The sequence below is a fragment of the Equus quagga genome, chromosome 10 (assembly GCF_021613505.1).
Source record: "Equus quagga isolate Etosha38 chromosome 10, UCLA_HA_Equagga_1.0, whole genome shotgun sequence".
NCBI classification, from domain to species: domain Eukaryota; kingdom Metazoa; phylum Chordata; class Mammalia; order Perissodactyla; family Equidae; genus Equus; species Equus quagga.
The window spans coordinates 107,378,799-107,400,070 of NC_060276.1; the positions used below are offsets into that span (position 1 = coordinate 107,378,799).

General features: G+C 38.3%; 1 protein-coding gene across 1 annotated transcript; it reads left to right on the forward strand.

Moving 5' to 3' along the window:
- Positions 1 to 1,066: 1,066 nt before the first annotated feature.
- Positions 1,067 to 19,231, forward strand: EIF1AX (eukaryotic translation initiation factor 1A X-linked). The gene is made up of 7 exons (XM_046673303.1): positions 1,067 to 1,290; positions 7,265 to 7,348; positions 9,291 to 9,394; positions 10,474 to 10,524; positions 11,979 to 12,060; positions 13,232 to 13,323; positions 15,393 to 19,231. The coding sequence occupies exons 1-7, from the start codon at positions 1,275 to 1,277 to the stop codon at positions 15,396 to 15,398; spliced, it is 435 nt and encodes a 144-aa protein (XP_046529259.1). The 5' UTR covers positions 1,067 to 1,274; the 3' UTR covers positions 15,399 to 19,231.
- Positions 19,232 to 21,272: the final 2,041 nt, after the last annotated feature.

The window sequence follows — 21,272 nt, forward strand, 5'->3', positions numbered from 1 at the left end:
CGATTGTACTTTATTTCTCTGTCGCTTGGGTATGTCCATTTCCCTAGAAAGAAAATGTTGAAACCCTAATGTTTGCAGAAAGGTGATTTATTTAAAATAAGCTGACTTAAAAGTGAAGCTATTTGTCCTGCAGAGTGAGCTGTATTAGTTTGCTGGGGCTACCATAACAAAATACCAGAGATTGGCTGGCTTAAACAACAAAAATTTATTTCCTCACAGTTCTGGGGGCTATAAGTCTGAGATCAAGGTGTCCACGTGTTGGTTTCTTCTGAGGCCTCTCTCTTTGGCTTATAGATAGCCACCGGTTCACATGGCACTCCCCTCTGTGCCTGTATCCTAATCTCCTCTTCTTGTAAGGACACCAGTCATATTGGTTTAGGGCCTATTGTAATGAGCTCATTTCAACTTAATTATCTCTTTAAAGACCCTATCTCCAAATAGAGTCACATTCTGAGGTATTGGGGGTTAGCAATTCAACATATGAATTTTGAGAGGACACGATTCAGTCCATATCTTCTCCCCTCCCTCCCTTCCTGTGTGTATTGAGCGCCTACTATGTGGCAGACATTCCCCTAAGTGCTGGGAGTAGTAAGCAACAGATGTGGTCTCTGCCTAATAAGGTTTACAGTGAGCTAGGGAAGACAGATATTTTATACAGTAACAACAAGTGTCATGCAAAATATTATCCTTTAGTAATAGGGATGACAGGAAAGCCTTGCCCTTCCCCTCAGACTCCCAACCTGGGTGGGAGGGTGAAAGAGCCAAGTTAAAATTGAGCCGTGAGTTCCTGAGTCAGCAGCTCAAACCCCACACGCGTCCGTCGCAAAGCGGCAAAATCGTGGCGTCAGCCATCAGCGGGCGCTACCTGAACCCGCCCTTGAGTATGACGCCGGGGTCTCGGCCCCTCCCTCCCTGACTCCGCCTCTTCCCTGGCCACGGCCCCGCCCCCGGCGCGACTCTGCGAACTGCGCGGACGCTCCGGGAGCACGTCTCCCTCCGCTCCCTGCGCAGTAGGGTCTGGGGCGGGCCCCGTCGGCGTTGGGAGGCGGGGAAAAGCGACGCAAGCCGCCGCGACGCCATTTGCTGCGGCCGAGCGTGGGCGCAGGCGGATTTCGGAACTCGGTCGTGAGAGTCCCGCGCACGCGGCCCGTCCTCCCGCCTCTGCTTGGTTCCGCGCGGTCCCACGCGTCGGCCTTCACGCCCCTCGGAGGAGTCGCTGCCGCCGCCGCCACCCGGACAGCAGTCGGAGACGCCGCGAGGCCGCACTCACCGCCATGCCTAAGAATAAAGGTAATGCCGCCTGGTCCCCGGGACCACGACTCCTCTCGGCCCGGTCTCCCCGGCCCTGCCCGCCGCCTCCGCGTCGCCCAGGCTGCTGTGTATTCCTGTCTGCCCTGCGTGCCCGCGGCTGGGCGATCCGGACGCTTTTCTGCGCTCGGGAGAGGAGCTGGGGAGTTCCTCCTGTCTTCCAGTGTGGTCACATTGGGGTGGAGCCGACGCCATTTTTGTGGGGCCTCCTGCGGGAGGATGAGGGCTTTTGCTCCTGATTCGCGCCAGACCGGCCGCGGCGCGATGGGAACCTGTGGGGGAACCTCCCCCGGGGCGGCGGGGCTTTGCAAATAGACTCCTTTGGCCCTCCCGGGCAAGGGGAGTTAAGCCCTGGAGGCAGTTCTTAACTTTCAAAGGGTGATGCCTGCTTTAGTGGCCATCAGGTACTCCAGTATGGGCTTCTTTATGGACAGTTGTCGGGTATTGTTGAGACTACTCCCGCTCCCTGATAAACAGTGGACGAAACCTGGATGCATTTTTAAGGTTCATCTCTAGAGATTTATTCTTCCCCATCCCTTTACAGGATTTATCTTTCTTTTCTTTCTTTCTTTTTTTTTTTTAACTCCCGCAGAACAGTAGTTCCGTATTTAGCCAAGTTTTCTCCTTTTGCTTCAGGTCATGTATATATTGTGGTGGAAGGAAAGACCTTTAAGTTCTTTCCATTCTGAAGCTAAACGTTCACAAATTACCAGACTTCAGGATAAAGTAATTTGGAATTTCCAAAATAGAAGGCCTAAACTAGGTAGAAACAGAACAGTCCTAAAGAAATTCTCCTAGTTTTGGACTTAAGGATGTTTCTATCTTTTTAAGTATCCTTATAATTTCTCAAAGGAAATTGTGCAAGTAGAAACAGGGAAAACATTTATTTCCTACAGGAGAGGAGCATGTTTCACAACCCACAAGAAATTCCCTTTGATTATTCATCCTTGAGACCCCCAGCCTGACCCAGGCCTACTTCTTTTCTCTTTTCTACTTCACAGCTGGCTCCAGGGATGCTACCTCATTTCCTCTTTGTAGCTGTCACTACTCATTTTTTCCCTCGGGGTATTTGCTTGCAGTTCTGTGCAAGATGTGGTGCACTTCCCCTGGGGCTCTCCATCTTACTGCCCTCAGAAATCTAACTTGCAGGTCCCTTTTGTAGCAAGGGTTTTACTGTTGAATATTCTGGGAAAGATGGAGTGATAAAATAGGGTTTTAGAAGTCATAGCTTTCTTGTAACCTATATAATTCTTTATTTCCCCTGAGATGGTAGCTGGATCACTTAAGTAGGCTTCTTATTGTCACCTTTATTTCTAGCGATGAGATTTCCAATTCCCTCACTAGACTGTAAGCTCTAAAGGGCAGTAATAGTATCTGTCTCAATCATGTTGGGTTGCTAGCACTTGTCACTTAGTAGATGCTCAATAAATATTTGTTGGCTTAAGTCACCTCCCTTCTGTTGACTCCACCCTCAGGCGAATAATAGGTTCCCCTTTGGTTCCAAGGGGACGGGACTCCTACATTAAGTCACGTCTAGTTCACTAGCCTCCTTTAAAGTTCATTTCATTACATGGCAATAAAATAGAGAAGGGGGTGATCAGGGTATCATTAATTCTGGTAAATTGACAAGCAGCGAATCATTCTTCTATAAATAACATTTGAGGCATACAAAAAATAGAAATAATGCACTGAACACCTGGGACGCCATTACTGTGAACTTGAGAATTACAACACAGATTCAGTTAAAACCCTCTGTGTTCCAAGATCCCTGAGTTTTATGAGATGAGGTTTACTAATGTAGGACTAAATTCCTATTTTTCCGTTTTTGTTCATTGGAAAAGCCGGAAGCCCTGTGAATATAATCTTGTGATGATTACACAAGTCAGGATATAAATTGCCATGAACTGAGTATTGAATGACTTTGCTTTGGACTGATTTTTACCAGCTTATTTCCTCTAGAATCCTCTAGATTCTATCAGTGTATACCTCAGGAAAAAGAGTATCTTTTGACCCACTCAGGAAGCATTTAGGGTAAAGTACTCTCGCATTTTGGGAAAGTTACTACCTTTAATTTTAAAATTGTCACTCCTTTCGGAATGTAGGGGCTACTGTTGACTGATTCATTCAAAGAATTGCCTAATTCGGGTGTGTAACTCAGTAGACATAGCAGGTATGATCCTTGCCCTGATGGAGCTTGCACTCTGGTTTGGAGATCCAGCGTGATTAATGGCTTGAAGCAGAAGATACTTTTCTCCTCCTGGGAAATTAGTTTGGGTGTTCTCTCAATAATGCCTCAAATGTTGAACTCTAAGGACTCTGGGTAGTTCGGGAAATTGTAGAGGCCCACCTAACACTGGCACAGAGCATTGTGAGACAGCCCCCAGTAAGTGCACTTGATTCAAGAAGTTACATGTCGGCCTTTGCAGGGGCCAGGTGCACACCCTGTACCCTGGGCTGTGAACCTGCTGCTGCTGCCAGGCTCTTCCCATGAGGCCCTTGGTATCACTACCACTTACAGCCTTTCTCCTGTCTTTTGGAAATGGCTGCCAATGTGCTTTAGGTTCTGGAATGGGAACAAAATGCTGGGGAGAGATACCCTAATGTGGGGACCAGGGACAAAAAATTAGGTTTGAATCTGGTCACCCCCACTCACTGATTAATGTTAAGTGAGTTACTTCTCTGAGCTTCACTGAAGTCACTGGTAAACTGGGGATAAATGACTATTATTACCTCATGGGGTGATTGTGACAAGTAAATGGGTGGCATTATTTGCATAGTGGTTAAGAGCCTACTCACTGGGGTCGTAGTGCCCAATTCAAATCCTAGATCTCACTTCACGTGCTGTGTCCTTGGATAAGCCACTTAACCTTGTGAAATAAAGACAAAATAGTACCTATCTCATATTCATAGGCGTGTTGAGGGCGAGTTCCTGGGACAGTGAGAAGTCAACTTTGGATTGAAGCATGAGGTAGTGGAAGAGAAGTATTGAGAGGTAGATTGGTGTCGTGTTCATAGGTTGAGAGATTTATATTCTTTAAGGTAGTTATGTTACCAATAACAGAAACAAGGATGTTGATTAATAACCAGCTTTGTATAAAAGTAAACTGAGTTTTAAATTATTAGCATAAAAGTGATAGATGAGAGAAAAATAAATTTCCCTAGAAAGTGGGTGAGCAGAAGGTGGGAATTTGGGCTTACTGAAGCTTCAAAGGGATAGACGTAAGTGGGGGAAACTGACGAAAGGTCAAAATAGTGCAGGTGGCCCTTTAAAAGTCAGAAAAATCGTTGAGAAATGAAGTGATCAGCAGTGTCATTATTTAAAGTATGAAAAACAAGGGGAGGAGAATTACAGATTTTTAAGGACAACAGTAGATAGAAGAATTCTAGAATCCTAAATGGTGGAAAGAATAGAGAGGTGTTTGGATCTTCTGTTCTAATGCCTTCATTTTATAGAGGCCGGAACTGAGATCTTGAGAGGTTTCTGTAAAAGTTCCATATGTTCTTTACTCCTCCTTCCCTCTCCATCTAGTCTCAATTCTCTTGTTAACATCTCAGAAGTATTCCTGTTATTTGTCCCTTCCTCTTCTTGGCTAGGCTAGGCCTACTTCATTCTACGTGTAGTAAGGACAGTGACCTTCTTACCAGGTTTTCCCACCCAGAGGATCATGTCACACTTCTGCTTTTTGTCGAAGTATTAAATTTTTGAATAGTAAATATATTCACAATTCCAATTTTGAAAAGTGTAGAAATTGAAATGTCATTCCTACATGTGTCCCATTGCCAGCTAGTTCTCCTTCCGCCAGGCAATCATTGTTAACCTTTTTCTATAATGCCCTTCCAGAGATTATTTTATGTATATATAAGAAAATATGAATAACGTTTCCTTTTTTTACACCAATGGTAGCTTTATACTCTTCTTCCTCTATTTTTAAACTTATATTATGAAGAATTTTGAATATATTACAAAGGTAGACTAGTATACAGTTATGTGTCGCTTCATGACAGGGATATGTTCTGAGAAATGTTTTGTTAAGCAATTTCGTCATTGTGCGAACATCGTAGAGTGTACTTATATAAACCTGGATGGTATAGCCTACTACACATCTAGGCTCTGTGGTACTAATCTTATGGGGCCACCATTGTGCCCCATATATGCCATCCTTTGTTGACCAAAACGTCATTGTGTTGCACATGACTGATGAATCTCTATGTACTCATCTCCTGGCCCTGGACACCATCAATTCATGGCTAAACGTGCACCATCCACACCAAATAAGGATCTAGATGTTGTCTACACATTGCCAGTGATTGATGTGTCTTTTTAAGTCTCTTTTAATATGTAGGTTCCCCATCCATTTATGGTTTTTTTCTTCATAATGTATCTATTGAAGAAAATACATTTTCTTTGTCATGTAGAATTGCCCCCCAGTCTGGATTTTGCTGATTGCATCCCTGTTGCACCTTGCTTTTTATTGTTTTTTTAAATGGGCTTTATTTTTTAGAGCAGTTTTACATTTACAGAAAAATGAGCAGAAAGTACAGAGTTCCCATATACTCCCCACACTGGTTTCTCTATTTTTTGTTTTTTTCCTTGAGAGAGGTTAGCCCTGAGCTAACATCTGCTGCCAGTCCTCCTCTTTTTGCTGAGGAAGACTGGCCCTGAGCTAACATCTGTGCCCATCCTCCTCTACTTTATATGTGGGACGCCTGCCACAGCATGGCTTGCCAAGCGGTGCCATGCCCGCACCCAGGATCCGAACCGGCAAACCCCAGGCCTCTGAAGCAGAACATGTGCACTTAACGGCTAAGCATCTGGGCCGGCCCCTGTTTTCTCTATTACTAACATCTTCGTGAGCCAATATAGATGCATTATTATTAACTCAAGTCCGTAGTTTACATTAAGATTCATTCTTCGTGTTGTACGTTGTATGGGTTTTGACAAATGTATACTGGCATATGTCCACCACTATGGTATCATACAAAATAATAGTTTTCACCGCCGTAAAAATCCTCTGTGCTTCACCTATTTATCTGCTTTTCCTTTCCCCCTTCCCAGCTCCTGGCAACTACTGATCTGTTCACTCTCTCCATAGTTTTGCCTTTTCCAGAATGTTATATAGTCAGAATCATACTATTCAGCCTTTACAAATTGGCTTCTTTACCTTAGCAATATGTATTTAAGGTTCCTCCATGTTTGGGGGCTTGAGAGCTGATTCCTTTTTATTGCTGAATAATATTCCATTGTATGGGCATACCACAGTTTATCCATTCACCTACTGAAGGACATCTTGGTTGCTTCCAAGTACAGGCAATTAACACCTTGCTTTTTAGTTTCTAGTATCTTGCTCAGTGTATCCCACAGCTGTAGGATAAAATTCAAACTCTTCGGGGTTGCCAGAGTGTTGCTTTCCCTTCACCACCACAAAATCAGTGTGTCCCATTCCAGTAGCTGTAACTTTACCTTTTTTCCTTTTTTTATTTTTCAGTCATCTCCTGCTTGCACTCGGGCCTTTGGCAGGGGCGGGGGTCAAGTATAGGAGAGACAGGACATTTTAATAAAACATATCAAGACCCATTATATCTCCCACCTTGGCCCATGTAGGCCACTGTAGGAGGGGTTCAGTAAACAGTGTACTCAACCAAATGGTCATTATCTTTATGATCCAGGGCAGTTTGGTCATTGACTGCAGATGTCCTCAGAAAGGGATTTGTATACTTGTGTATAATACCTGCTTTTGATTTGTTTGTTTGTATTTTATGTCAGAAATATCCCAAAAAGAGTTTTCAAGAAGGGTAGGGGAGTGGTGATATGTGTATGTAATATGATTGCATGACCAAATTAGGTGAAGTTTTAAATTTAAGTGATTTTTGAAAAATATTTTGTAAGCCTTAATTTAGTTTAGTTTCTTTTCCTACTGTTTTGCAGATAATTAATGTCTTTCTTTAAAACCATTAGGTAAAGGAGGTAAAAATAGACGCAGAGGTAAGAATGAAAATGAATCTGAAAAAAGAGAGCTGGTGTTCAAAGAAGATGGACAAGGTAAGTGTTTTCATAAGTTATGTTTCTTTGAGTAATAGTTTTCTTTTTTAAATAAAGAATTTCAATTTCTGGATATAAAAGAGATACTATTCATAATCCTGAGCAATAAATCACATGTCCCTTTATGCTCTTCTCCATTTCTCCTCCCCCACACTTCTCCAGAGCCTGTCTTTTGGAAATCATTTCTTGGTATGTTCAGGCTGCATTAAGGTTGGGTGGCATTTCTTTAAACATATAGGTTTCATTGTTTTGCATGAACACTCGTGTTGTAACTGAGAGTAAATTGTACAATTCAGAGAGAATTAAGCCTCAAAAGCTATGGCTGATAATTCCATGATTTAGTAGACCTTTTTTCATGGTAAATGGTGCTACATAGTATTTTCAGTAGACCATGGATATTTGAGGGACGAATCCAGGCCTTTCCCTCACTTCTCCAGTGCCACTAGCACATCATCTCACAAAATAGAATAAAATGAAATTGAACAGTTGATTGACCTTTTCAAACAAACCAATTAAGAGTTTGTAAGTGCCAGACCAAGGTATGGAACACTAGTTGCCTATATTTTTATTTTGCATAATTTCAAACCTTCAGAAAAGTTGCAGTTTTAGTACAATGAACTCCCTTAAACCCTTCATCTGTGTGTGTGTTTTTCCTGAACCATTTACAAATTAGTCGCAGACATCATGATACTTTTCCCTTACTGCTTTATCGTGTGTCTCCTAAGAACAAGTGTAGTCTCTTATATAACTGCAGTAGAATTATCCCATTCAGGTAATTAAACATGAATGGATTATTTATCTACTATCTAGTCCGTATTCAAATTTGTCCAATTATCCCGATAATTCCAGCACTTTTTAACAAAAAGAACTTTTTTGGATTGTCTTTCTGTACAACTTTGGTGGCTTTGTTTCATGCTGTATGTATAAGCTGTTAAAGATGAAACATATTTTCTGGCTAGAAGGCCTTGTTGTTTCTTAGCCTTAGTCATTCTTGCCTCCGTTAGCAGTTGACTTTATTTTGACCGCCACTACTTTTTCTTTTTCATATCTTTTCCCCACTTTGGAAGAGAGGCTGCCTTTGAAGTGACTGGCCATGTTGAGGCACAAGGTTCACTGTAGCCTGAGTAACTCACTTCCACATGTCAGCCCTGCACTTGAGCCTTTCAAAGTTACATTTGAGTGTATTTACAAGTTAGTGGATATCCTCTTTGGGGGTCAGTCTTCCGTACAACTTGAGTGAGCTAAGGGGTTCTGAAGTGATGTGCCCACCCTTCCCCTGTGTTTTCTGTCATTTAATGACAGAAGACAGGCCCACGTGCAAGCTAATGCTTGTAATCTCCGCCTCCTCTCAGTTTTGCAAGTGGCACTGAAACCAGGTCGCTTCCTGGGTACCCTTTTGGAAAGATTTTGATTAAAAGTTTGGCATTTTGCCTGAGAACATCTTTCTGGCCTTTAGAATAATCACTAAGGTATTCTAATTTAACAAATACATTATTAACATTTAAGCTACTGTTATTTGCCAAATGTACCAAAAATTGTGTTGAGATTAGCCTCTAAAGGTTTTGAGGGAAGAGAGATCCAAATTGGGCGAGGATCCAGATGTGAGAGATTAATGAGAGGTAGTGTACATTTTGAGACAGGTCACCTTCATCTCCAAAAGTAGAGCATGTAATCATGAAGACAATAGTCGGTCTGCTTATGCAAAGTGAGTAGATAAGGCATTTCTGATAGCAGAGATAGCTTGTCATAGAAATGGCATTGCAGAGTTTTGGTTCTCGCTCTGCTATTAACTAGGTTGGTGTCTCTCCCTTGTATTTATTTTACTGCACATATTTATTTCCAGCCAATACACCTATGTGTTCTAGTCAATTTATGTGGACTTTTAAGTTGCTTTTATCAAAATTGAATAATACTCTATACCCTTTTCTTTTCCCTCCCCCAGAGTATGCTCAAGTAATCAAAATGTTGGGAAATGGACGATTAGAAGCGATGTGTTTTGATGGTGTAAAGAGGTTATGTCACATCAGAGGGAAATTGAGAAAAAAGGTAGGTGTAGAGATTTGTTTGACTTCAATAAAAAATTGTGATTAAGAGGGAAAAACGGCTCAACAGTTTTTATGGACAAGGACCTCACTTTTGTAAGCTCCCAAAAGATTTCAGTAGAATGATAATTGACCTATAATAAATCAAAACAGCAAGATCCTTGATGGTAATGTTATACAAATTCTATTTAAAGACTCACTGCATCGCCTATGTTGTATTCCTGCCAGAAATGTTTAACGTGAATCTAATCATGAGGAAACAGTTAACAAATCCAAATTGAAGGACACTCTGCAAAACAAATGGCCTGGCTCTTAAATACAGTATTTTAGTGTCATGAAAGGAAAAAAGCCTGGGGGGGGGGCTATTCCAGTTTGACAGAGGTTAGAGAGACCTAATGGTCACATGCAGTAGGTGGCCCTTGTTTGGATTCTGATTTGAGAAATAGCTGTAAAGGATGTTATTAAGAAAATTTGAATATTGTGTTAAATAAGTGTTAAATTTTCTGAATTGTGATTATGAATGGGCTGGCTTGGGGAAAGTAATGACTAATTTCCCATCACGGTAGATGTTCAGGCAAATATATTAATCAAGTTGGTTAAAAGTCCCCCCAACTCTGATTGTATGATTTTTTTTTCAATTTGGTTTGTTAACCCTTCTGATACCAAACTAAGGGGGTTTTGCCAGCTGTCTGTATGTGGGTGGGTGGGTGAGCAGAAGGAAGGATGAGAGGGAGGGAGATAAAACCACATTTCTGATTTTCTATTCTCATATGTAGTGGATGGATAACTAACCACTTGAATTGGTTCGCTATTAAAAATCCCTTAATTTCTAAACTAATCGTTCCTCTGGGATTATTAAATTGTCAAGTAGTTAAATAAAATTATTTTTTTTAACATCGCAAATGACAGAAAATTTGAAACAGGCTCAGTTGCTTGCTATAGGTTTTTTTCCTAATTCTAAATACAGGTACTTCACCCACAGTTGGATGAACAGTATGTGTAGTTTATGGGAGGACTGACTCAATGTTGTTCCTGATTCTTTATTTTTATTTTAAATATAACATGCAGTAACTTCTTTTATAGGTTTGGATAAATACCTCAGACATCATATTGGTCGGTCTCCGAGACTACCAGGTAAAAACAAAATTAAAATTTTCGTTAGTCACTTGCTTGAATTTGATGAGCCGTTAATGTTTAGAACATAAGTCATAACCATATTTGACCAGTTCCAGCCCGGTATGCTGCTCACCATTGTGTCAACAAACATTTCTTAAGAGCCAGTTATGTCTTTGGCATTGTGTTAGGTACCCCAGGGAGTGTGGTTCCCAAATGCCAGTCTGTGGAGTCCACATTTTCACTATAGAAGAAATATAGACAGTGTTAATTTTTTATGAAGCTAAATGGTGCTTTTTCCTATTTTTGATATTTAAAAAGTTCCCTTTATTTTGAATGAGTGGTATTATGTTTTTATAGAAGATACCACTCTGCATTTTTTTTAAATTTTTTTATTTTTCTTCTCCCCAAAGCCACCTAGTACATAGTTGCATATTCTAGTTGTAGGTCCTTCTGGTTGTCCTATGTGGGACACTGCCTCAGCATGGCTTGATGAGCAGTGCTAGGTCCGCGCCCAGGATCTGAACCAGCAAAAACCTGGGCTGCTGAAGCGGAGTGCGCAACCTTAACCACTCGGCACAATAAAAATGTAATCTTATGTCTGACCTCCCTCCCATCCCCTTTTTTTTTTTTTCCCCTTAGTTTCTGCATCTTGAAATCAAAATCTAGAAACCATTTTTCTAAGAGATACAGCTGAATGAGTCAAGCTCCCATCCCGCAAAATGCTTATGGCCTGGTAGTGGAGAGAATAAGACAGGCACACAAGTAATTACAGTACAAACCATGATAGAAATGTGTGCTCTAAATTTAGATGAGTATTTAAGGGAAGAAATTGAAACAATCGGCTTCAACCCTTTTTCTTAACTGAGGCAGATTCTTTTCAAATGGGGAAATGTGAACATTCTAAGGCAGTAGTTTTCAGGGGGACATTGGCATCAGAAACACCCAAAGAGCTTTTAAAAATACAAATTCATGGGCTTCACATTTACTGATCTGTCTTCAAGAGATGCGAAAGCTCCACGGAGATTCTGATCAACTCATACCTTAAGAACCACCGATACATGGAAAAGTGTGTTAATTTCCTTAGGTCATTATACCAGTCTTAGTTTTTTAATTAGAGTGTTTAATCACCCTATAAATTTCAGTTGCAGGGAATTTTTGTATTTCAGAAGACTTATAATCAAAGGGTAATAGTAAATAATCTAAAAGATTGGGTCTGCACAGTTTTGCTCTGAGATCTGTAAATATCTTCCTAAGCTTGTTGATCAGTGTTCGTTTATTCATACAAGCTGCTTCATACTGGGTTAAATCCAAGGATGTTTTTCAGAAGGTAGGAGAAAACTTTAAAATTTAAAAAAAGAAAAGTTTGTAACAGAACAGAGAGATTTAATTTTTTATCCAATTTGAAAGTAATTTATGAAATAACGTAAGATTTTGGCATAATCAGTTCTAAAAGTTACTTGTGTCTTTTTAAGGATAATAAAGCTGATGTAATTTTAAAATACAATGCAGATGAAGCTAGAAGTCTGAAGGCATATGGCGAGCTTCCAGAACATGGTAATGTCTGAGTTATATCAACCTATCATGGTGGTATTTGGGTGAAGGGATTTTGATAGAATTTTGTGGATTTTGCATATTTACTTTTGTGCTTACATGATTTGTTTTAAGTATGCCTGCTTATATTTCATAACGCTAGATACCTTAAGAAAAAAGTAACTGGGATTCTGTTCCTAATAAATATACTTGTGTCACATTTGAGGAGTTATACTTTCTAAGCCCCAGACTTCTGCATAATACCAGTCAAAGGAATAATTTTATTATAGTATTTATTTTAAAATTCCTTTGTCAAGGGACTATCAATATTCATCTACTTTAAATGTGAAGCAAGGATAGTAATTGGATACTGTTGTTTGTTTATTAAAAAGTCAGTTTTTAGTTCATCTTATCCTAGTAGCATAGTATCCTATAGGATTTTTTTAAAACCAGTATTCTTTGCCCACCCCATACAGAAGTTATGTGTTCTTAATACAGAAAATTTAAATAAAACAAAAATAAGTCCCTCATAACCTCATAAAAAGAGATATGTACTTTATGTACTGTTTTGTAAGTCTACATTTTTCACTTGGAAGTAATTTTTTTTTTTTGGCTCTGTTGCATATTATCATGAAAACAGTATAATTTTACATAAGCCTGAAAACCCTGCTGAAATTATTTACTTGGCATTTCCAATCTAGGAACTGCTAATATATCTGGAAATAGAACATAGGACTAGCACTTCCTGGTTCATTTTCATTGCTTAGGGGATAAGCATGATTTGACCAAATCTTTCTGATTGATGAGTCTATCTGGTGATTGGTGAGTTGTTAGCATGTGCTCAAACCTTTTTTGAAGCAGAGCTGGAATGGCTTCAGAAGTTGTAGTAATTAGAGCTTGCCTTAACTAGAAATACCTTTGCAAGCAAAAGAAAATTGTACACACGCTTTCCATCTTGACTTAGCAGTGACTTTGTCAGAGATTTTGTTGTATAAAATACTGTTCTGTATAGTAGGGTTGTTAGGTGGAAGTTAGGATCTTTATGATAATGAAACTTAGGTGAAATTAAATTACAAGTTTGACTTGTAAGAGGTCTCCTTTTATAGTTCAACATTTGGTATCAGCGCACTTCTTTTAGTGAGGCAGTTATTCATTTTAATAATATTTGGTTATGAGTATATTATTGTTTCTTTAGCTAAAATCAATGAAACTGATACATTTGGTCCTGGAGATGACGACGAAATCCAGTTTGATGACATTGGAGATGATGATGAAGACATCGATGACGTAAGTAGATGTACCTTGCATTTTTCAACTTTTGTTTGTGGATTATCCACAGAGAAACCAGCTCTTTCCCCTAGCATCTTTTAACGTAAGACTATTGAACACTTAATTAAGGGTATATTTTGAGACTTCTCCATGAATTAAAATATTCAGTACTTAGAAGACAACCAAACTCTTTATACTTTGAGAATTCTTTATAATCTCATTCAACACTTCTGCCTGAAAAGATCAATATTTGCTTTGGCAATATGAAGTGCTAGGCATTGGAATCATAACTTTTAAATTGAGTGTCTAGAGAGATAGCTATGAGGAAAGTTAGCAGAGAGTTGTGAGAAATATAAGATCTTATCAAAGAAATAGGCCTTCTCAATTGAATACTAGTATGTTAAAAGAAGAATCTTGTTTGAAACAGCTTGAGATGAAGCATTGGAATTACAACATACATTAAAGGCCTTCTCAGTGGAAGCCTTTTGCCAATTATGTTACTTTATCTGTTGGATATACACTATTGGCAGACTCTTGGTTTGGAGTTGGTGTGTTTATTTTGAGGGAAATGTATTGTTTTTCCTAACAATAAAGCAGTGATGTTCACAAGAGTAAATGCCTCATTGCCCTTTTGCTGTTACAATGTTTAAATGAAATTCAAACTTAGTTTTTGGCAGTATAAATTTATTTAATAATTGGGGTGGTATTATAAGTTACTCTTAAATCTGGTTTGAATTCTTCTTTTCAACTCTGTTTAAATAAAAATGTAGTTGAGAAACCACTCATGTATATAAATCTGAAAATACTACTACTAATGTTCGATTTTATCCAAAGGTGAAATTTTAGTATACCTATGGCAATTGTTCTTGACCAAGACTGTGCAACAGAATTACCAGAACTTTTCAAAAATACAAAGGCTGGTCTTGGGGAAGTCTTGAGTTAGGCATCACAAGTGATACCCACCACTGATTCTACAGTTCATTTTTTTATGCTTGATTTATCACGTCTGTCTATACCTTTATTCATCCATCAATCCAGCTTCTATTTTGATGCATCTCCAAACCATTTAGAATACTCACACCATGAATTAAGGAAAATTTAAGTACATATCCCCAATGTGTATATGTGTTTATGAATTTTTAAACATAGAGTATTACTCTGCTAATGCTATGTACATTTCAAAGCATACCGTGAAATAGAAAACAAAAAAGGATAAGGAATAAATACATCATTCTATTATTTTGTTAATGTACTTTCCTTTGGAGACCCTGAGCCAGAGGATTCTTGTGACTAAACTGTTAGTGATACTTTGACAGTAGACTTATGGATTATATTCTGTGACAAGAACCTGACATGGAGCTATTGTGTTGTAGGTTAAGGGGTAATCTGAACATTTTAACTGAGCTGGGGTTAGGTCTGTTTAGGAAATTAAGACCCTAACCACAGATCATGCCTGAATATGAAGCCACATACACAGAGGGGATAGGTCAAGTAGAGTCAAGATTTTCTAAGAAAAAATGTTCTGAATTTCTGCCAGCACTTTTCAGAACTGGGCCCAGCAGACTGGCAGGGAAAGAGATGATAAAGACAGTGGTTATTAAAGGAATTTGACTTATCTTGAACATTGCTTTTGTAGAGCTTGCTTTGTCTGTCACCTAAGAACCCTACTCCTTCCTAAGACATTTCTCCAGATGATATATAGGTGTTCTAGCCTTCATTCTTAGAACCAGGTTGACTCGGAGGAGGGGAATTGGGTCAGTATCACGCTTGTCCCTTCCTTAAAGAAATAATGCTCCCTGTGTCTGCTCCCACCCCCAAAATAAAAAGTCTCTAATCACTAGCACAAAAGGAAGGAGACACTAAACTTGATTCGAATATTTTGCATGACATCTAACGTTCTGAAGGAGGTTGTAAAGATTTACTGGCAGCAGACTGGAATTGAGAAAAACCAAGTGTACACAATTTTCTCTTCAAACTAGATTTGTTTCTCAGATAACCTAAGGGGGTACAAGTTCCCTTCTAAGTCGTAGACTACTGGAATATCGGAATTCTTCTTTTGTTTGATCTACTGTTCTTTTCCCTTCCAGATCTAAGTTGAACTCGACATTTTACATTCCAGTTTCTCTGAGGATTGTTCAACAATTTGGATTTTGGCTGTGATCTGTTGAAGATTAAAATTTCATTAGCATGAGTGCAATTTGTTAAAGCAGACTGATTTGTTTCTAAGGTATTTCTTTAAAAACTGGTAATGCTGAATTCTCTTAAGTAAAGTGTTAAGCCCACTTTGTTCTTTTAATGTAATGGAGTTTATGGGTAAAAGACCACATCTGCTGTTTTAAAAAAGAGAAAAAAATGCATTACTGCCTTTCCTACTTTGACCACTTCCAGTAAGTAAATATATGTTTTGAATAAACCATTTTGCCCTACACTCGTTATGAGTTATGATTAAGCCCTAGTTTTGACTAGCCTGTTGTCTGTACAGTGACTTTCTGTGTATTCCAGTTACCTAGATGTTCCCTTGAGATTTTGATACAATTTAAGAAAGGCAGAAATCTGCATTTGAAGTAAAAAATGATTAGGTCTGTTTTTCATATTCAAGTAGCATGTGGCTATTTTTATACTAATTTTGATATCATATACATTCTTTTCATCATCTTTTTGCCACTATAAACATATCAACAAAAAAGCATTTCCAAAATGCAGTTTTTAGAACCTGGGTTTTAATAGCAATTTTGAATTTGTATGGTTAGTAGTTGCAGAAATTGAACACTAGGTGGCACCCAATTATCTTAACATTGGAAATATTGTCAACTTTTTTTTTTTTACTTTGCAAAGGAAATTTCCCAAACAAGAAAAGATTGTTTTGACCATATGCATGTATGTAGAATATTTTTACAGAAAAAGATTGTCATTTTATTTCAGAAGTCATAATACATGTAAGCTACAATTTTAAGTGCTTTATAAATGCTTAAATTATATATAAATGAAAATTTAATTTCATGACAACTTGTACAAATTGAGCCTTTTCAAACTCTCCCTAAGCTGGGGAAAGAGGAGGGAATAACAACTTAATGAAAAGATGGTCTCCAGTTTCTGAATGCAAGAGCTACAGCTGAGAAATATAATAAAGACAATGTCATGCTGCAGAGTATATTATACCCTTACTTTGTGTTTAGGATGTATTTTATTGTTTGTACAGATTTTTTTGCTTGTATTCTATTGGAAATTTAGAGTTACTCTTCCTTATTTAGTTTTTCATTATCACCTCTAGCAAGATGAAATTAAGGGTTGAGCTAGTTAGACCTCACTAGCCACATTAAAATCATATGCAGCTTTAAAAGAAGAGATCCATCATGTAACGTGTGAAGCCTTTATGCTACTGGTCTCCAGAAAACTTGTCAGTGATGAAAAGTAATACAAAGGGGGATAAACATTAATGTGGCTTCAAAAAACAAGCAAATCTTCTCTAATCCCACACTTAGTGTAATTTCCTTTTCTAAGTGTGCACACTGGAGTCAAAATCTGAGGTACGATAAAACATTAAATCGAGGAATAGAAAAGTGAGTGGACAGTTGGAGTTCATGTTTCTTACTCAGTGGAGTTCCGGAACACCTACCTAGGTGGAAGACATCTGAAACTGTGGGCTGGTTTTTAATACTTGTAAGAAACCAACCTTGAGGAGTTGAGTTAGTGGTTGTCTTCATCAGTATTCTAAATCTCCTGAGATGTAGGCTTCTGTACATAAAAGTGTTTTGCTAAATTTGTAGTATATATAGATCCTTCTTTCACGTTATTTTACCGAGAAACGTTTTAACTCTGCATCTGTGAGACAACTCATGGTAGGGGTGGTGCAACTCAAACATTAGTTTTCTACTTCTCTGACAAATATGGTTTGTCTACAGGTTCTGTAAAAATTACACCTATGGCCCCAGTTCATGTGTTTGCTAGTGATTTTTTTTTCTTGGCCTAGGTAGTAACAGCTCTGTTTACTGTTGTTGCCTCCTGGAAAATCTCGAATCATAATGATTAAAATAGTTAGGGCAAAGTGGTAGCTCATATGCAACACTACTTGGAGGAGTTATTTTACTAACTTGTCTGTAATGTGGAAATTGTATAGTTTCATTGATTTGATTATATTTCAAATGAGGAATGGAAGTGGTCCTCAAGAAAAGGTTTTTTGTTTTGTTTTAGTTTGGGGTTTTTTTTTTTTTTTCGTTATTCTCTGATTCCTATAATGCAATGCTATAAGGTGTACCCTGAAAAAAATAAAATGTTTGAAATCCAAGAATATTGGTTCTTACTGCTAAGAGGGTATAATAGTTATTACTAGTGAATTTAATAGGCTTATATTTTTCATGCAGTGTTTCTTCCACTTCCAGTTAGAGTTTAAATATGTTGTATTACTAAGGTGGCTAAATAACCAAACCAAGCATTCGTGTAAAAAAAGGCTTGCCAAGATTTAATTGTTTGGCTGTTGAATCTTTCTTGAACATCCAGCCTCTTAAACAGACCACCTCTTAAGGAGCCTGTAAACTATGCATGATGAAAATTCTTGTATTTTGTTATGGAATGGCCATTGGTTTACTCACTACATCTGTGGAATCATGGCTATAAATACAAAACTCCTTGTGACTTGTAGTTTAACTTAATCTCATTTATCTTGTGTAAATATTAAATTATAGGATGTTGAGTGACATCTTTAATAGGTATAAACTGCTGTCAGTATTGACTTCAGAGCAACTGAGTAATCAAATAGGTAAAAGCATGTTTCAAATAAAATACCTAGCTGGGTTTATACTTTATTTGTATTGTGTACAGATTTAACAACATTCAACATTAACTGTGGCCTGACAGTTCAAGCATCAGAATGAAAGTGAGGTTCTTTGTTACTTGGCTCTCATAAAGATTGAACAGATTTGTGTTGGTACGAGACGTTTAGATCTTCATCCTGCTTAGTAAGGGGAAGTTTCATTTACACTGTTCAGGCTCCCATGAACTTTCACACACCACTTTGTGTTTTTGATTTACCTTAAGCTACCATCCTTTTTCTCCTTGCTTTTTTCTTCCTATTCAGAAAAGAACAACATCTGAATTAAGTCTTGCTACAAGTGTGATAGGCACTAGCCTCTCAGGTGTAGAGTGAACCAAGGAATTTGGAGAGTGTGTTGGCGGAATTTGGAGAGTGTTCTCTGTTCCCCTCAGCTGCCAGGTGCTTAGGAGGCAGTGGGATGGAGAGGGATGAGCATGGGTCCTGGGCTCAGGTGGCCTGTGCCCCAACCCCCACTCTGCCTTTTACCTGCAAGTGACCACTGGCACCTTCTTCAGCTTGTCTGAGCTTCAGGCTCCTCACCTGTAAGATGGGGCCGATGAGAGCACTACCTGCAGAATCGCAGAATTGTTGAGAGGATTCATAATTTATGTGTTCATACGTGTAATGCAATTAAAGTAATGTCTGCCACTCTTCACTTGATACCCAGGACTGTGTAAGATAGAATATGCACGTCTTTTATATTCTCTAGTTAACCATTTCTTTTACTTGCAGTCTTTGGTTCCTATAAGAAAAGAAATGTGTGGAATATATATTTGTATATTCATGTCAACACAGTATTTAAAATAATTGCTATCACCCTCATTTAATTCAGCATAAGACTAACAGACGAAAGTCTCTAAATTGCTTTAAGATGTCTGTCAAAATACCGACTGCTCTATATTTCTTTAGAGAAAGTTTATAGTTATTAATGTGGATAGCTCTGGTCATATTTCATTCTTAAGTCTTTAATGAGTCCCTTTATGTCCTTTTACTTTAGATTCATGACAGTTAATTAGTACTAACTGATTTGGAGGTTTCCTTTCTCATCATTTGGAATGATGTAAAGAAATCAGATGCAAACTATTGCAATTAGAAAATAAAATATGAAATAACTTTGAACAGTGTATGCAATTGATTCTTTTCAAACTATCACATTTTTTCATGATTCTTCTGAAAATTTTTTTTAAGAGTGATATATGAGGGAAATGTATACTTTTTCTGTTTTTATTTTTGTGGTTTTGGTTGTTTGATTTGAATGAATCCATTTGGCCAGACTCCAAATATAGGGGTTGCATTTTCTGGGTGAGTGAATTTGTTACAAATCTGTACTGAAGATGATATTTTCTAATGGTAAATCAGTTGTCCAGAATGACCTCAAATTGCCAAAATCACATTCAGCAGACCTTATTTTGTACTGTGCAAAGACATGTAGGTGAAGTAGATGTTTATCTTCTGGTCAGCTTGCTTGCTTTTACAGAGCCAGTCTTGTCTGTTGCAGCCCAGGCTTTGTTGGGCCGCAGCTTGATAATGGCAGGCCGAAAGTGGGGTGGAGTCCGGGTAAGTCTGTTGCTGATTTGATTCGCTGGACCATCAGCTGTAGAATTAGTTGGATTTTTGCAAATTTGATAAAGTTCAATACATATTTGTGATTTTAAATATCTCTTAGAAATCTAAGAATAATTGAAATTTTCTTAACTTGATAAAAGTTACCTACCAAAGCAAACATAGAAACTCAAAAAAAAAATTTTTTAAGCTAGTTTTACTTAAGAATGTCCCTGGGGCCGGCCCAGTGGCGCAGCGGTTAAGTTCTCATGTTCTGCTTCTCAGCGGCCCAGAGTTCGCCGGTTCGGATCCTGGGCGACATGGCACTGCTTGGCAAGCCGTGCTGTGGTAGGCGTCCCACGTAGAAAGTAGAGGAAGATGGGCACGGATGTTAGCTCAGGGCCAGTCTTCCTCAGAGAAAAGAGGAGGATTGGCAGCAGTTACCTCAGGGCTAATCTTCCTTAAAAAAAAAAAAAAGAAAAGAAAAGAATGTCCCTGACAAGCAGTAAAAATTATTAATCTCATTAATTCCAGCCCTTGAGTACACATCTTTTTACTATTTCGTGTGACAAAGTAGGAAGTGCTACATGAAGCACTTCTTCATGTATCACAAAGTTCAACAGTTGTCTCAAGGAAAAACACTTGTGCGATTATTTGAGTTGCAAACTGAACTGTTTTTCATGGAACACCGTGTTTACTTGAAAGAACAACTGACAGACTGGTTATTCAAACTTGGATATATGGTCAACATTTCCTCAAGAATGGACAAAATGAGCCTGTCGCTTCAAGGAAAACAACTGAGCATTTGTTGATGGTGACAAAATTTGAGCTTTCAAGTGAAAATTAAGAGTTGGAAAACTAGTACCTGCTACCATTAGATTGACAGCTTCATAGTAAAGACTTCTGGAGAAATCAGTGATGCTGTTGATGTGACTTTTTAGTATTGCAGAATGAAATGTGTTGACATTTGGGAGATTTTCATAGCTGAGTCACTATTTTCTAAATGATCAGTGGGTTTTAATGTAATAATATGAAAAGCTCGTTGATTCAGTGTTAGATTCCACATTGAAACTAACCTTTAAGAAATTACCGTTTGTCAAGATTGGGTGTAGTGTCAAAGAACATACACAGTTATCTGACAAGGCTATTAAAATATTTCTCCCTTTTCCAACCTACATACCTCTGAGGCCAGATTTTCTTCATATGCTTTAACCAAAACAACATATTGCAACACATTGAATAAAAAAGTAGATATGAGACTCTCTTCTATTAAGCCGGACAGTAAAGAGATTTGCAAAAATGTGAAACAATGACACTCAATAAATTGTTTGGGTTTTCTGTTACTTTTCATTGAAAGCATGTTATTTATGTTAAAGCATTGGGCTTATTAATAAACACTAAATGTTTTTTTACATTTCTAAAACATCAATATTCATAGATAATAACCCACAAGTGAGCTTGTCATTTCAAGGAAAACAGTGTGTGTTGTCAATATTACATTTGCATTTTCAAGTAAAAATTAAAGAGTTGGGCAAACTTAACATCCACCACCATTAGCAGATTAAAAAGTTCTTTGGGAGTCTCAATTTTAGGTAAATTGTAAAGTAAAGTAGGA

Bases quoted from the DNA above. Each gene is read 5' to 3' on its own strand.
- EIF1AX (XM_046673303.1), top strand. The intron at 7,349-9,290 runs GTAAGTGTTTTC...TCCCTCCCCCAG, and splicing joins GTTCAAAGAAGATGGACAAG to AGTATGCTCAAGTAATCAAA. The intron at 10,525-11,978 runs GTAAAAACAAAA...TGTCTTTTTAAG, and splicing joins TCGGTCTCCGAGACTACCAG to GATAATAAAGCTGATGTAAT.